Source organism: Marmota monax, unplaced genomic scaffold (genome assembly GCF_021218885.2).
Source record: "Marmota monax isolate L192 unplaced genomic scaffold, Marmota_monax_Labrador192_F-V1.1 WCK01_AAM20220418_F8-fsc00193, whole genome shotgun sequence".
NCBI lineage: Eukaryota > Metazoa > Chordata > Mammalia > Rodentia > Sciuridae > Marmota > Marmota monax.
The window spans coordinates 1,075,662-1,093,808 of record NW_026695203.1 but is presented as its reverse complement, the minus strand read 5'-3'; the positions used below and the strand labels follow the sequence as shown (position 1 = coordinate 1,093,808).

The following is an 18,147-nucleotide window of genomic DNA, read 5'->3' as shown; positions in this document are numbered from 1 at the left end:
TTTTTTTTTTTTTTGGTACTGAGGATTGAACCCAGGGGGTGCTTAACTACTGAGCTATATCCCCAGCCCTTTTAAATTTTTATTTTGAGACAGGGCCTCACTAAGTTGCTTATGGTTACTAAGTTGCTAAATTGCTAAGTTGGTGAGGCTGGGCTGGCCTCAAACTTGCAATCCTCCTGTCTCAGTCTCCCAAATTGCTGGGATTATAGGCATGAGCCATGGTACTTTTTAAAAAAACCAAAAAACAAAACAAAACGAAACAAACAACAACAAAAAAAGAAAACAAAGAACACTACATGTTCTTGAATCTAAAGTCCATTTCTTTTACCAACAAGTTCCATTTCTCTTTTTTCTTTTTGCAATGTTCCATTTATAACACACAGAATTTCTTTTTTATCTAATTACTTGAAAATAATACAGCATGTCCTGCATACATAATATATTAGTGTGACAATTTTAATTACTTTTTTATCTTGATATCTTGACATTGGTAGCTATTAAACCCATTTTTACTTTGAGTTATTTTTATTTTCATATAAACCTAGATATCATGCCCAGATTAATGAATGAATAATATATTTTTTTCCTCTGATGATGAACAATTTATATATAAAACCCATTAAGGAGTTTCATGAGATTATAGTTTAAAATAACCTTACTTAGAAATAACAGAGACCTAGAAATATTTAGAGAAAGGAACACTGAGTTACTTCCTTGATAGAGCTCTTTCAGAATACCAATTAATGTACTTGGTTTGACAATTGTTCCAGCAGTTTGTAGGCCCTTGGATCACCATTCAATATAGCATTATAGAATTATATCCTGATCAACCATTAGAAGAATGAATGCAGCCTCAAACAGTAGGCAGTTTTCACCAAGGGAATAAACAGCATCTGTACCACTTACACCTAATATTAATTCACTTCCAAAAACATTTTTTTGTGTGTGTGTGTACAGAGCATCTGCTAAATAATGAAATGTGGATGATGAATGAGGTGGCTGTATCTGCCTCCTCTACCCAATATCCCACAGTCTACTTTAGTTTTGAAATATCTTGATAAATAAATGATTCATTGGAAATGATCATATGATATAATCAGAGTAAAGAAAAGAAATGGTTTATTCCAGAACTTCAGAGAAGTCTTACAAGATTTCATCTGAACTGAATCTTGGAAGATAGAAAAACTGAATAGGTAGAACATGAAGGAGAAGGAATTCCAGTCAGATATATAACCTTAAATGGATATATATTCAAGGAGCAGGCCATTCATGCATTTGGAGATATAAATAATTCATATTAGTGGGGCATAGAATGTAACATGGAAAAGACAGAACTACAGAGGTAGTTGTTGACCTGGGGAAAATTATATTTCAAACCAACAGCCTGGACTTTCTAATCAATGTAACATCATGAAAGTGTTTTAAACACAGGTATGTTGTGGTCAGATTTTCATTTTGAGTTTAATTATCAAAATGCTTTACAAATAGTAGAATTCAACTAATCCTGATCAAATTGATGAATGTATGTCACAAATATATTAGTCCTCCAAGCAATATTAAAACACTCACTTTAACTATACACACATATATGAAAAACAAACTCCAATTATAAGAATAAATTATAATGTCACCTTTCAGATTCTGATATTGAAAAAGCTACTCCCATCTGGAATTCTCCTTTGCCCTAATTTTTATCATTTTTAAGACGGGTGATACCTGACCCACCTACCAACAGTGGAAATGTTTCCTGCCCCTGGATGATCACATTTTTTACAGAGTATTACACCATTTACTTGTCCATCTCTTCTTCTCAAATTTAATTCGCTAGAGGGCAGGGACAATGCTTTAAGTTGTCTCAAAATGCCTTAATACAGTAGATTACAAGTAAATGTTCACTGAATAAATTCAACAAGTTCTGAACACAAAGTACAAGTATCAAGAATCCTTCTGTATCTTACAAAATTTAACATCTAATTTAAACAAGAGAACAGGGTTTGAGTGACACAATTATTTATTTCTCTGCCCAACTAAACTAATCTAAACATAGATTTTTTTTTCCAAATTTAATAAATATGTATAGCACTGTATACCATTTTCCACATATTTATATAGAACCTCATGATACGGGCTTCCTTGGAAATTGAGTTTCGACAGTTATAATTAGAGTGACGTCATACTGGGTCAGGGTGGGCCCTAAATCCGAAGACTGTATCCTTATAGAAAACTCACATGGAGACACAGAGCACAGACTCACGCAGTGGGAAGAAGACCATGTGAAGCCAGAGACAGCGGTAGGAATGGTGAAGCTACAAGCCAAGGGTTGAAGCCTGCGCCCTTCAGATGAGGGAAAGGCATGGAACAGGTTTTCTCTCTGGGTTTCCAGAAGAAACCAATTCTCTCTGTGAGAGAATACATTTCTGATGTTTCGGGCCACATTGTTTGTGGAAATTTCTTACCAAAGCCCTGGGAAAATAATCCATATACTCAAGTTAGGGTCTCTTGCCCTGGCACAATGAGAGCTAGCAGAAGGAGTTGTTGTGTTAGTCAGCTTTTGTCGTTGACAAGAACAACTTAGAGGAAGAAAAGTTTGGGGTCATAGTTTCAGAAGTGACTCCATAGTTGGCTGACTCCATTCCTCTGGGCTTGAGTTGAGGCAGGACATCGTGGTGGGAGGGCATTGCACAGGAAAGCTCTCAGCTCCTTCAGCTCATGGCAGCTCGGAAGCAGAGAGAGTGAGAGAAGAGACAGGTACAGGGCATACAATCCCAATGGCATGCCCGCAGTTACCTACTTCTTCTAGCCCTGCCCCAGCTGCCTACAGTTACGACTCAGAACAGTGATCCTTTAAAGTTATTAGTCCATCAAATGGATTAATCCATTGATGAGGTTACAGCTCTTACCATCTAAATCACTTCACCTTCGAACATTCCTGCATGTGTACCATGAGTTTTGGGGGGATACCTTACATCCAAACCATAACAGTGTGTTACCTAAAAGAGGACAGTTTCATGGGAGAAGTGGATGTGTTGGGCACAGTATGAAAGGATCCAACACAGCCGTGTGTCTACACTATATTTGGCTTTTTTGATATGCTCTTTTACTTGGTCAGCCATTGATTTTCCACCATGATCTGTAGTAGGTAACCCTATCTAGGCCTTCTTAACTGTTCACCCGAATTGAAGGCCTATATAAAAATTACTTAAATTGTTTATATCCTGGCTTCCCAAGGTAACAGCCTGACTCTCAGGAAGACTCTGGTTAAAAACTAATTTTGTATTTGCCATTGCAAAATAATTACTGCTTTAATCAATACACTACGTTTAGCTTTTGTGAAATGAATGTTTGGGTAATGCAGCCATAAGTGACTTTTTAAACAAAATATTAAACGGAGACTTTTTGTTCCCCGTAGTCTTCCAGGATGGAGTAAGAAGATTAGCGTCAGAGCTGTGGGAGAAGGCTTACTGAGTCCAAAGACGTGGGATGTCTCACTAAGTTTTAAAAATAACAGCATGCACTTGTTTCAACTAAACTTGAGGGAAAACCAAGTGCAGAGGGAGCAGAATAATTTTAAATGAGTTTAGATTCTTTGAAATTGGAAAGCATATTATATTCAAGACAAGTCAGGAAACAGGAACAGTAGAAACCCTGAAGGCTTCAAAACGGTGGCCTGGAACAAAAGTTCTCCACGTGGGACAGAGGGAATCTCTTATTTTTAACCTTGAAAAGCACCTAATTTCTTAAATGACAAAATGCTCTTGGAAGAAATGCATAAAAAAAGAAAATACAAGGTGACATCCAAGAGGCACACAAATAGAATGGGGCTCACTTGGGAGGCATGTCCTGCTCCCCCAACCCTGTCTCCCCAGTGCTTCTGGCAAACATTGAAGGAAAAGAAGTACCAGTCCCTGTCTAGTCTTAAGGTTTTAGATAGATCCCAGATAAACCTCCACGGGGCTCCTAGGAAGATGAGGGAATGCATCTCTCCTCCCACCGAATAATCAAAGCCACATTTCTCCTTGCTGAGACCTTAGTGACACAGCACTGCTACTTATGAATAGGGCAAATGGAAGGGCAGACCTGACCCACATTTCCTCTCTCAAAGACACGCGGCTACTTTTCTCAGGAAACATCAGAGACAGCCCTTGAGACAACAGTTTATTCAGTTGGAGAAAAATTGAGGGTCACCTAAGCATCCCCTCTAGTATGAATTCCATCAGAGATAAATTTAAATTGTAGTGAATTTTTAAAAGTTGCACATAATAAATACATTTAACACATATTTTTCTTTTTGTAAACATATGATTTTTGAAAAAGAGATAAATGCAATTTGCATTTTTTAGAAACAAAACAAAAAAAGAAACCAATCTGTAAATTTTGTGTGGTTAGATAAATGCCTGGGCTTTACGTTATTGACTATAAAGACAGTTTCTAGCGTGATTAAATTATTTTCCAAACTAAGGAAAAAAATTAAAGACTGCCATTGGAGAAAAAATGTTATAGTTTATTTAGATTACAAAGGGATATGGAAGAAAAATATGAAGAAGTATATGTTTTTTTTTCTAACTGCACTCCAATGTGGTACCCAGTAGTTACAATATTTAAATTCAGATTTAGATAAATTAAAGTTAAATAAAAATGCAGTTCATCTGTTGTTTAAGCTATTCATCAAACCCCAGTATCCACTTGTGGCCAGTGGCTAGAGCAGGTGGAGAACACTTGCATCTTTTTAGAAGGTTATATTGGAGAACATCGATGTGGACATCTTCTAATGTGATAGAAAATTTTATTTTCTATCATGATGTTGATGCTGTATTCACTTCCTATTGCTGCTATAACAAACTACCAAGAACTGGTGGCTGGAAACAACAGAAATGTTTTCTCACAGTTCTGGGGACAGAAATCCCAAATCAGGTCTACGCTCCCTCTGGGGGGTTCAAGGCAGACTCTGATCCTTTCTCTTCCTGCTCCTGGTGGCTGCCCACATCCCTTGGTTTGTAGCCATTTCACCCCAGTCTCTGCCTTGAAGTCACAGCCTCCTCCTTTCATGCCTATTTCTTATCAGGATATAAGTAATGGAATTTTAAGCCCCCCTGGAAAACGCAGGTTGTTCAAGCCATGGTGAGACTCTTAGTCACACTTATACACTCTGTTATACAAGAATTAGGTCCTAATGTCTTAGGAGACACTGTATAGCCTACTACAATGTTATCTTTCAATTTCTTTTTTATTTTAGGATGTCAATTTATCATGTACTCCACTGGTATCTACTGGTACAAATATTAATACAGTTTTCCAAATCTGTATGATTTTTTTCCTCCAGAAAGATTTATACACTAGAAATATCTGGCTTCCTATTTTGTTTCAGTTATTTACCCTTCCAATCTGGGGACTTTCAAAACTTAGTCTTGATGGGAAAAACCCATAATAGCATTCACTCTTCATTTTACAAAACCACTTGCAGTGATTATAGAGCACACTGTCATATTTCAAGTCTCCCACTACAATGGGTAAACTTTAAAACAATACCAAATGCCTGAATCCTTGGAGCAACAGGAATTCTTATGCATTGTGAGAATCTGAATCAATACAACCACTTTATAAAAATGTGTCATTCGTGGCAAAGGTTGAAAAAAATATACATATATGCTATTGGCTAAATATCTTTTCTAACATTTGTAACAATTCTATAGAAAAATTTTATATATATATAATATATATATGCTATTTGCTAAATACCTTTTCTAACATTTGTAACAATTCTATAGAAAAATTCATAGTAATTCTATAGAAATACCCTCAAACTGAAAAGAACTCTAATGTTCATCAATATGAAATGAACAAATTATGGCAAAATATTTACCCAAAGGGATAATATTAATGAAAATAAACTAATATATTTTTTTTAATTATTTTTTTTGAGAGAGAGAGAGAGAGAGAGAATTTTTTTAATATTTATTTTTTAGTTTTCGGCAGATACAACATCTTTGTTTGTATGTGGTGCTGAGGATCAAACGAACCCAGGCCGCACGCATGCTAGGCTGCCGCAGTCTGGCTGGGCACACAATCACGAGCCACCACACAGCTTGTAGATTCAAACAGCAACTCTTTATTCCCGAACTCACACCAGCCGTCTACAATCACGTTCTGGGGAAATCCACGTTCTCTGCCCAAAATCCACCTCCACTGGGCTTCTATCTCCAAAATATACTGTCTGAATCCCATGAGAACTCAAGGGGAACTCAGGCAGCAGGGTACGCCCTATTCCCAGCAGGAATAATCTTAAACCTTAAACCTGGAACCTAAACAGGGAGCGCCCTAATCCGCCTTGGTCCTTGAACAAGGTCACCTACATTCAATGTCACTGCAACATGGGGTACACTGGCAAGGAAATTGTCATACCTACTTGGCTAATGGCTCCCAGCACTAGGCGAGCGCGCCACCGCTTGAGCCACATCCCCAGCCTCTAAACTAATATTTTTTATACAACAACATGGATATGTCTCATAAATATTTGTAGAAAAGAAATAAGATACAAAATAATGCATATTTTATCATTTCATCTGTGTGAAATAAGAGAAATAAAAGATAATTCATAATAATCATGAAGTTTTATCTTCAAGAAATAGTAGGAACTGGGCCTGATCGGAGACCCCGGCAGCTGTGTGAGCCTGTAGTTGCCCTGGGGATGGTTATGTGGGTACCCCCTTTGTTGGATTTAGGGCTTGGGAACAGAAACAGTGAGCTGTAGCACTGTCCCCGACCACCTGGCTTTCCTTTTGGTCCCATCACCAGGCTCTGTGCCCATGGGCAAATTTTAACTGTCACTGTTTTATCATAATCAATACCACTAGATTAACTGTATAAATTTGTCTCCCAAAGACCAAGGTTTTCTTATTCCCTGTGCTGTTACTGATATTTAGCATATTTCATGACACTTGAAACGTACCCAATAATTAATTCTTAATACACAGTCCCATATGTCATGGTTTCCATGAAGAATATTACATCTTTTTCATGACTTGAAAGCTGAACATGTTTCTTAGGACAGGTGTCATGCCAATAAAACACCATGTCTCGCCCTGGCCACCCCATGATGCTGAGAGCCAGAATATGCAGAGAGATAGTGCTCTGTGTCCATGAGCACCCAGCCCCATGGCAGTGAGGATCCTCATCTATTGCCAGGGCTCTTTTTGGGTTTTTCCCAAAGACCTAAAACTTCCTCTTGAAAAGCCACATTCTTCTGAAGAAATAAATCTGTCCCTCTATGTGTTATATCTGCTATGATAATGTTCATTATAAAATGAACACCTATGGAATTTTTAGATAATACCCATGATCCTTTTATTATAATCTTCTAAGTTTGCACATCATCATTTTGCCTATGAATTAATAAAAGATTATTCAGTACCATTATTTTGCCAATCTCTGTAACTAAATTCTCATAGATATTACGGCTTTATCTATTATTTATATAGAATGTTGTGTTCCCTTAGTTTTAAAAACCTTGTGAAATAGAAGAGTTTTCCATTTTCTGGTTATAGTGAACTTTTGTGTTTATGGGTCTGTAAGAACTGGTAGTAAAAAATCTAATAAGAAAATCCTTGCAAAAATCCTGATATCCCAATTCCCTGCCCTGCTCCTACCCAATATTCTTCCTTCCCTGGCTGATCAGCAGAAGAGGGAAAAAGATATTTCCTGGGAGCAGAAGAAAATATATTACTGGAATATTCATAATATGAAGCCAGTGTTTGCAAGTAATGTGTTTACAGACTGACTTTGTATTTTTTAGTGGCTTCAAGAAATGTAAGCAATTTTTAAGTTGGGGTTGGTATTGCCTTCACAGGAAGAAAATAAGCAAAGAAAAACTCCTCCCTAGAAGAATCTACCACCAGTTTTGTTCTTAAAGAAGTTCCTCAGCTAGAGTTTTGACAAACTTGAGGTCAGTCAAGATGGATAAGCAGAAGACTGTGGACAGGAATAAATGGGAGGCTAAAAGGAAGAAGAGAGGGTAAGAAAGAAGGAGAGGAGTGGGAAAAAGAGTGGGAGAGAGAGAAGAGGAAGGACACAAACGAGGAAGAGGAAATCAAATACAGTAGCCTCTCCCTCATTTGTTGAGTGCTTTTTTGTAGTTTCAACAACCCAAGTTCAATTGAGGTCTGAAAATATTAAATATTAAATTCCAGAAACAACGGATTCATAAGTTTGAGTAACTTTTTTACAGTATATTGTTATCATTCCATTTCCTTAATATTTATTGTCATGAATCCCTATGTCTAATTAATAAATTAAACTTTTACCATAAGTAGGTATGTATAGGAAAAATCTGTCTATATGGTTGGGGTTCGTTACCACCCATGGCTTCAGGCATCCACACAAGGTCTTGCTACACACCCCTGGAAAAAGGGTGATGGCTACACTATGAACAAAAATAATCAGAGACAACAGATAACAGAATCACAATACCCCAAATCCATATATTGACATCATTGGGAACAGGTATAAAGTATTAAGAAATTTAAAATGTTAAAAGAAATTTATTAGAAATAGGAGAGAGTTAAAACAAGATTAAGTGAAAACAAACTCTTTGGGTGAAAAAATATAGATTTGAAAAAATGGAAATAAACTAATTGACATAAAAATTGGAAGGGCCACAGCTCAGATTTGGTGGAATGTAAGAAAATTCTTCAGAATGGATCCAAAACTCTTCTCTAAGAGCTACAAAGGTGGGTACGAGCAGAGGTTTTCTCCTTTTAAATATTTCATAAGACTATAGACAATTAATAAGCTTTGTTGTTTTGGACTGCGGAACATAAGTCACTTTCTAAGTCCTTTACATAATGGTATTCTTACATGTGTGTGCAATCGGTTTATTACTACAGTGAAAAACGAGCATTTTTAGTTTATTTTCAGAGAACGCAATAAGAAGCAGTTAATGAGAGCCAGATGGCACTCTCGGGGTAGAGGAGCAACCCCGCCCGTGGGCACATGGACTCACAGTAGGCGCAGCCGTACACCTCCACGCGGAGCCCGATGCGGCCCTCTCCGTTCCAGTCCAGTGGCACCATGCGCACGTAGCGGGCGACAACAGGATGCTGCAGGTCATGTCGGACCACGCTGTCAGAGTTGGTGTTTCCAGGAAATGCCTAGGAAAGGAATTAGGATTTAGAAATGTGTGGAAATACTTTAGAAACCCCCATCCTCAATGTGCTAAAAGAAGCTCAAATTCCCATATCCAGCCACACAGGGTCTTAATCTTACATCATAAACAATTAGATTTTTTTAAGAAAGCTCTTCTCTTATTAGAAAACAAGCTGTTTTAAATGAGAAATGGGCCAAGGCTTCCCTGGGTCCTTTTATATATACAAATATATTCCTGTAGAATAAAACACTCTGTGGCCCTCGGGTATCATCAATAAATATTTAAATTGAGTTTCAATATTTTGCTTTTAAATTACACAATATTTTTTAAATAGAATCTATTCAACCTTGTTTATTCCTTTAAAAAAAACTTTTCCACATGACCTTTCTATGCCCATCCTAGAAATCTGAAGATGACATCATTTTAACATAAGATAGGAGAAGGACAGTTGAACATGTGAAGAGGTCTAGGTTTTCTAACTTTTATTGGAATAGACATATTTATAGGATTTGTTCAGTGAGTCAGAACCATGTTTATTTCATTTTTCTCATTATAGTAGATTCTGTCAAAATAGTAATGTTCCGTGGATCTTATCTGATGTGGAAAGTTCATATTAGCTTTTCTTTCCCCAGCAGGGGATAAATGGGTTCCCTTGGGAGCATAGATAGCATCCTTTCCACAAGCACTGGTAAGACATCTAGTACCTAATCGATATGGAGCAAGATCATACGGAGCACACAGGGATGTGTGGAACCTTATAATCTACCCTCACAAAGATTACAATCTAATAACATGAAAATCACAGTATTAAATCATAAACCAAGGAAGATTTAAGGCAAGTGGCCATTATAGTTCACAAGACTCAAGTCAAATAAATGAAAACTCATGCTAACCAACTGTTTTAACTCCATAGATGCATCCTAGCTTCCCCTATAATAGATGACTTCAGTTGGTTAATGCTGGCTTCATCATGGGATTGCCACTTATTTTTCTTTAAATTATCTCTTAAACATAGGAATAAAGATTTAAAATAACAATATTTTACGTGGGTGATGCTATGTACATCACATTATACATTACAATGCTCGTCTGTTGTACTCTCAACCCCTGGAACTGAGTTTTCTTATATAGAAAACCAGTTTTACCTTTTAAAAATTTATCCTTTATAATATTTTTAAAGATAAAATATGAATAAGAAATAACTAGAGATTCTTTGATAAAATTCCAGAACAACTTTGAACTTGAATGCTCTGGATTGTAAGACAAAAAACAGAAAAGCAAATTTTTCATATGAGATTTACTTCCCAATTTGCAGCACTTGCCAGTCATACTTGTGTATGGCATAGGCCTAGTAATCATAAGGAGTGCACTGAAATATTCCTCAAGGCTGAAATGATTTTGTATAACCTTTATATGCTTCCAATAGTCTACAAAATGGGCACTATTTAGTCTATGGCATGGCAGTTATGTTAAAGATAAGGGTGCTTTTCCATGAAGACTCCTATAGACATGTTGCATGTTACTTCCACATCTTAGAAATAGCCAAGCCTTTCTTCAGTCCTTCCCCAGACAGAACTATTTGAACAGTAGGTCTTGAATTTTGACACTTAAGAGAGAAACCCCTTGGCATCTTGCTGACAAAATTAGTCCTAAAATAGCCCACATTTTATAAAATATATTTTTCTTTTTTTTCTATGTCTTTTCCTAACAAACTTCCAGCTTACAAAGATTCCTCAAATTGAATCATCCATAGCCATATTTTAATCTCTATTGAGTGTGCTGACTTCAAAGGCAAGAACAAGAATCACTAACCAAAATCATCTGAGTTCAATTCATGATTGCATATAGATTAATTTAAAACTTATCATTCTAAATAATATTTAACAAAAGTTATCAATTTAAGTTGAAAATGCATGATATGCTTAGCATATTACTAAATTTACTAGTAACATTAAAAACAACAGCATACTCCTTTGGGATTCTGTTCCTGAGACATGTAATTGTCTGAGGCCTAAAATAAAATATGAAAGATCTTGCAAAAGTCAGTGTTAAAAGGAACTACAGATGTGCATGATGTAACTAGTGACTTCACTAACATTTGGAGTTCTGTGTTGGCTGTGTAATCAGGCCGACTCTACAGAGAGTTGAAGCTCAGCTGCATGGGGATGCAGAGGAGAGCTTGAGGGATCAAGTGGGATGTAGTGAACAGGTAAAGCAGGAAGAGGCAACTCAAATCACAGATTGAAGACACAGAGTCTAGTTCCAGTTGTGCTGAAATTTTGCTCTGTGCGGGTAAATTCTCTAAGCCTTAAAACGCTTTATCTTTCTTCACATATAGACCTAATCTCCCATACAGTCTTCCCCAAAGACTCAATGAGCTTATTTGTAAAATCAGTTTTAGAACTGATTGTGAACTCTCTGAAAGCATGAACCAAAGAGTCCTTGGGAGTTGCAATAAGAGTACATGTAGCTGACTCAACAGGCACCCATGCTGGAAAATCACATCTCTCTAAATAGGGAGAACATAATTTGCCATGCATTTTTTTTTTACTTTTTCAAATACATGACAATAAAATTCATTTCTGAGATTGTGGGTGTTGGGAGATCATAATGGGGACAAGAGGACTCCCCAAAAGGAATTGTAGGCCAATGTGAATGTGATAGTATGGGCAAAAAGGAAAATAAAAAAAATGATATGGTATTAGAATCAATAGCAAGATACTAGTAGGAGAGAAGACCAAAGTATTCCAAGGTACTAGTATACAGGCATTCATGACAGAGAAAGGGAAGTGAGAGTAACATGGTGAATGCCTCCAGCTTCTTTTACTTTGAGTAGCACCAGGATTTTCTTTTAAAATTTCACTCTTGATATTTTACTCTCAATCCATGTAAGTCTGAAGCAGTGGCCATGACTCCCTAGCACAAGGGTAGGCACCTAATTTGCTGAGACTCAATTGTAGCACTTCAGCTTAAATGATTCCTTCATTTATTTACCCATTCACTTATTCCCTCACTCAATCAGGAGATATGTAAGTGCCCACTGTGTCCAGATACTGGTCAAATCACTGGGGATACAATCATGAAAAATATAAGCCGAGTTCCCATATATATACAGATATATGTGTGTATATAAACACACACACACACACACACACATATATATATATATATATATATATATATATATATATATAATACATAATGATAACATATTTATGTAAATATTATACATTGTGTGGTGTATATTTATTGTTATTTATTTACTATACATCTATTACTGACATAACATGAACTGATGATGTTACAGTTCTCACATTCCAAACATTCCACATTCCTGCATTAATACAAGAGCTTCTGGGAGACATCTCATATCCTAACCATATAGTGTGTGTGTGTGTGTGTGTGTGTGTGTTATGTAGTATATGCAAAGACTAGAAAGAGAAAGACCCTGAGCATTCTGGGCATGTTTTTAGGAGGTAGCAAGAAAATACTGGTGCTGGAGCCGAGAGAAGGAGGGAAAAGGTGGGGAGATGCAGAGGTGACAGCCAGCGCGAGGAGGACATATGGACCATGCCAACATTGCAGATTTCATCTTAAGCATGCTGGACGGAAATCCACTAGAGAGTTTTAAGCAAGGAAATTACACATCTTAAAATTTTCAAGATTGAAAGTACTAAAATTCCACTCCCCTAGTGAAGGGAAGTTCCCAGGGGAATAGTTGGAGAGGATGTCATAATAGGTAGAAAAGAGCTGATGGAAGAATCTGTTACCGAAAGCTTCAGAAGAGTGGGATAAGGTGGGGAGGTGAGAGCAACAGTGCTGTGTATGGAAGTGAGAGCGAAGGGAGGGCATCAAGAAGCCACCACATCCTGGGATCCCCAAAGTTCAGGTTTGCAGAGGAAAACTGTAAGGAAGGAGACTCTCTTCCCACTAAGCTCAGTCGGCCATGGTCATCCCAAAAGGGTAGAAGTCGGAGAAAGATAAAGTTGGTACATCTGTGATGACAGCACTTGAGCTCCTATATACAGAGTTTGCTGAAGTGCATGCACTTCTGGGCTTTTTGACTATTTGATCAGTTTCCTTATTTTCTTGTTTAAGCAACTGCAAGGGTTTTGTTTTAGTCAGGGTTTGCACTGCTGTGAACAAAACATCTGACAAGAATAATCTAGAGGAGGAAAATTTATTTGGTTCAGTTCATGGTTGACCTGCTACATTGCTCTGGGCCCCAGGTGAGGCAGAACATCATGGTGGAGGAAAGATGCTCAGCTCATGGCAGGCAGGAATCAGAAGGAGAAAGGGAAATGGGAAGGGGCCACGGGAAGATGCACCTTCTAGGGGACATGCCCAGTGACCCACTATTTCTAGCCATTCCCCACCTGCCTAGAGTTACCACCCAGTTAGTGCATCATATTCCAAACATTCCACATTCCTGCATTAATACAAGTGTTTTGGGGAGATACCTCATATCCTAATCATAATAGGTATTGACTAGCAGAAGGATATTTTAAGGCAAAGGTGACTAGTGATGATAACATATTGCATTTGAGATTTCACAATCAGATGAAAGATGACAGAGAATTTGTGATGTTTAGTATAACAGTGTTTTATCTTTGTTTTAGCTACTCAGAAAGGGCACATTTACTAGTGATGAACAAATGTACTTAAATATGACATTTTCTTCAGGATTCACAGCATCAATTGCTGGTTCTTTTTGCACTGCTTTTCATAATGAAGTATATTTTGAGATTTAAGACATTATCCTGGTTGAAGTTTTAAACATGCCATAGAATGGTGTGTTTCTGCTCCTTGTCTTGAATACAAAGTTGTAAATAAATGTAAAACTGTCTTCTTTGATGCAGTAATATTTGGAAAATTAAAAAAACAGGAGGTGCAGCTTTGTATTTAATAAAACATTGAATATGTATACATTATTATTAAAAGGGTTCTAATAATAATGTATACATATGTGTGTGCCCCATAGAACACTTAAAATTTGGTGAGGATGTTATGTTTTCAAGTGAGGACGTTTGTATGCAAAAAAACTGGATGATGGGGTAATGGTAAGTGCACAGGTACTAGTAGTAAGGTATACTGAGACCAAGATAACAGACTCTCCCACTCCCTGTACTCAAAAATCAAATCTTCAGCTGGAAATAAAGATCTTACCATGTAGGCACAATGCATTAGATATTTGATATTTGATATTGCATGCATGGATATTAAAGTAAAAATCTGATAATTTTCATTATACCCCTGGTCATGCAATTTATTTCTAGCCTATTTATTACATTTTGTCTACATATTTTATTTCTCTATTTTTATTTCCAAAAAAAATGACAAAGTCAGTATTTTATTTTCTTACACATTTTACCCAGCCATGTTCCTACTGTGGTCATTAGCACCAATAGCTCCTCTGCAGGTTAGATTCAAGTAATTTAAAAGTTTGAATGAATGACAGTCTACCAGGAGGAAAGAAAGATCGGTCATTAAAGTGCACATTGCTTTAGTGGCAATGACAAAACCGCCATTGGTCTTGAAAAGGAACTTTTTTTTTCACATAATTTGACCCTTTTCTGAGCACTCCAAGTTTTTCCCCTAAGTGTAAAATTGGAAGAAGTAAGACATATGACTTATTTTTACCAAATGTGCAACAAATACTGAAAAACAAAAAATAAATAAATAAATTTGAATCCTTCGTATGTAGAACAATACCATTTAGAATTCAACTTCATTTAGACAAGTATCAAAGAAAAGTAAATGCTTTTCAGAGACATGAAAACAATAGTCAAATTTCTCACTGCAGGACTAAAAACTGCATTTACAGCAACTTGTGAATTACATGTTCCCGCTGTTAAACCTCCCATGCTTGCTGTGATTTGTATGTATGTTTAGGATAGGGTATTTTTTGCTATTATTATTTTGGTTAACACTGCACTTATATAACTCATAAAGCTTTCTGTTCAGTTAAGTTAACAGCAATACAATGAAATGTTGATCATAAACTTAAGGCATTACTTTTAGAGTTACCATCCCATAAATTATGCAAACAGAGAAAAGATTTCTTCAATGTATTGTAAGTCACTCACAACGTTACCTTTAGAACAATCTAAATATCAGTAAAGTTTCGATAAGTGAAAAAAATTCAATTATGTGTACCAAGTTTTTTTTTTTCTTTTTGTGTCAAATAATAGTTCAGATGGTCCAAGAGGGGAAGCAAACCTTTTCTAAGCATAAACCAGAGTTGGCTCATGGGTTGCTGCTCTAGCTTGCTAGTCCCTGTTTTGAAAATCAATCAACCTTCCTTCTCACCCAGAACTCCTTCCCTCCCCACCCCCTAACTCCGTCCCTCCCTCCTTTCCTTTCTTCTTTTATTTCCAGGGCTGGGGATGGAACTCTGGGCTAGGCAGGAGTGTACCACTGGCCACATACTCAGTCTTCCTAAGAGAATCTTCAAAATTGGTAAACCTTCCTCTCAATTCTGATAAAATACTTAAGTCTGAACTCCTCAGAAGACTTTCTACCCATTTGGCATTTAAAAGCCCGTAAACTTTGCAAAAGCATTTTATAAGCTCTCGAAGCACACAACTTATCAGACTGGAGGGGACATACAGGGATTTAGAAATGTGCTGTGAGTGACACATGATCTAATGTTTCCCCTCAGATTTACCATTGTGGGGTCTGAAGTATAACTTATATTTTATGAAGAGAATGAGTGTATTTAGTCCTCACTAAAACCTTATTTTTCAAGAGAACGAATGTCAACAATCCCAACTTCCCATAGCAAATGAATGAGACTCTGTCTTGGTGTGAAGATTTTACTTCACTGAAAAATATGCTTCAAACCCTTAGCAATTGTGTCAGTGTGCCTAGGAAGGCCTTTCAGCATCCCTGACAGCCTCAGTGAGGGAGATTCTGGGATGAAAAACAGCAACAACCACCACACATCCTTATTTCCAGAAGTGAGAGATTTTGCCTAAAATATAAAACATCTCTACTGGAACAGAAACTCTACTAGAAGAGAAACACAGATCAATCATCCTTTACATTAATGTCAGGAACCCATGACCACTGTAATCACTTTATGTGAAATCTTACTTTTTTGGTGAATTTTAGACTTCATTTTCCCCTGTGCCAACAATTTATGTCCAACTTCAGAAGCAGACTTTCTACTTTATAGCTGGATGTGAATCTCTCGAGGCCTGGTTTCCCCCTGGTGGCCCCCTGCCTCCACCGTGTTTCCAGTTGGCCTCTTCTCCTGGAGTTTGTGCTCCTCATGTTCATCTGGCTGGACACACACATCCTGCAGGACTCAGTGCAGACCGCACTTCCTCACACTAGGGACCCACCTTGGGCCCTGCTCTTAGATCCCCAGCTGTGCTGTTGGGGGCTTGGGAGATTCCTGGGCTTTTATTCCCTACCCTCCATGGCGATGTCCTCACCATGTTTCCGATTATCTACCCAACAGCAGAAGTGTGCGAGTCAGCTGTGTACCAAGGAGGCTGTGTATCCCAAGCCTATAGCACAGTGGTCAGTGGTCAGTTACTCTTTACTGTCATGATTGAATGAATGAGTAAAAATGGACATTCTCACATTCCCAGCCATTTACATGCCCTTGGCTCTTGTGATTTCTGTATGTGCAAAACAAGTCTAGCCATCAATTATACTTCATGAACTGTATGTTTGATAATATCCTACAGGAAAAAATAAACAAGTTAGTTTGATTCAAGAAGCATGAGAGCAAGGAATGAAGCTTTCCTAGAGGAATGAGGATGTCATCAGACTTTGCAAAGTGGCTGAAAACCACAGGGATTGTGGGAGCAAAAGGAAAGGATGGTGCAGAGAATGCAAGGACCCATGTGAGAACTAAGCCTTGCCCCCAAGAAGCTTAGAGTGTTCACAGGGTGATTCACTTGAAGTCAGCTAAAGACATACTCTGTTTGAATCACAAAACCATGACAAATGCCAAATTATTCTATGAGCAGCAGAAAGCAAAACTCTCTTCAGACAATAGTGTTCTCGATCCAATTAAATATATCTTTCCTTTTTAATTTTGTGAACATTATGAAAGTATTTTAAAGTTGATTTACCAGAATCATTTAATAATTAAGAATGTGCTGCAAGAACTACACTGGACATTAAAAATCATCGGGCAAAAAAATCTGAGTGGGGCATGGAGGCATATATCTATAATCCCAGTCTCATAATCCCAGACACTCGGGAGGCTGGGATCACAAGTTCAAAACCAGCCTCAGCAACTTAGCAAGGCTCTAAGCAACTTAGTGAGACCCTGTCTCTAAATAACATATAAAAAGGGCTGGGAATGTGGCTCAGTGGTTGAGTGCCCCTGAGTTCAATCCTCAGTTCAAAAAAATCAAAAACCCTGAAACATTTGTTCTTTGTCATTTTCTATGAGTTTCTCCTTTGAGCTCCTCTGCTCTCTGACTCTCAGGCAGAGTCAGTGTTTCTGATGGCCTCCTTGCCTCTCACAGTTTACTCCTCTACAATCTAAGAAGGAATAAATGAAGTCCTGACATAAGAAACTTGGTTCTACCCTCCTCTCCTCTCCCCTGTCTGTCTTCCTTCTTCCTTTGCAGTGGTTTAATATAATTCATGATTGTGTCTTGCTCACATCACAGTTCCATAAGGAAGGAGCAGAGAGCCATTCAGGGACTCAGGCTGGCTTTGTGCAGGTCTCAAAGCACTATCGAAATAGAAGTGAAATCCTGGAGAAATGTAAAGAAGGGTTTGTGGAGAGATTTAGATATAGAGGAAATCCATCTGCACACATTCCACAGACCCTGTGCTTAAGAGACTGGGAGATGTAGCATGAAAGAAAGTAAAACAGGTTTGACAAATGGATGGTGGGGTTGCATGAGGCTCACCCATTTTTGAAATCCTGTGTTTGCTTGCTTGTAGCATTTATTATATGAAAGAGTAAGATTATATATGTTTAAAATTTGTCTCCTAAAAAGATTGTGTAGAAAAGTGTCTGGACATGGCATGTCCTC

The 18,147-nt window shown here is 37.5% G+C and overlaps 1 protein-coding gene across 1 annotated transcript in view; it reads right to left on the bottom strand.

The window, feature by feature from the left end:
- The window catches only part of Cntnap2 (contactin associated protein 2), a 1,911,322-nt gene that overhangs the window by 1,109,740 nt on the left and 783,435 nt on the right, over positions 1 to 18,147 (bottom strand). The window contains exon 4 of the mRNA XM_058574358.1: positions 8,996 to 9,143. Coding sequence (XP_058430341.1) covers positions 8,996 to 9,143 — 148 coding nt within the window. The remainder of the gene's footprint in view (positions 1 to 8,995; positions 9,144 to 18,147) is intronic.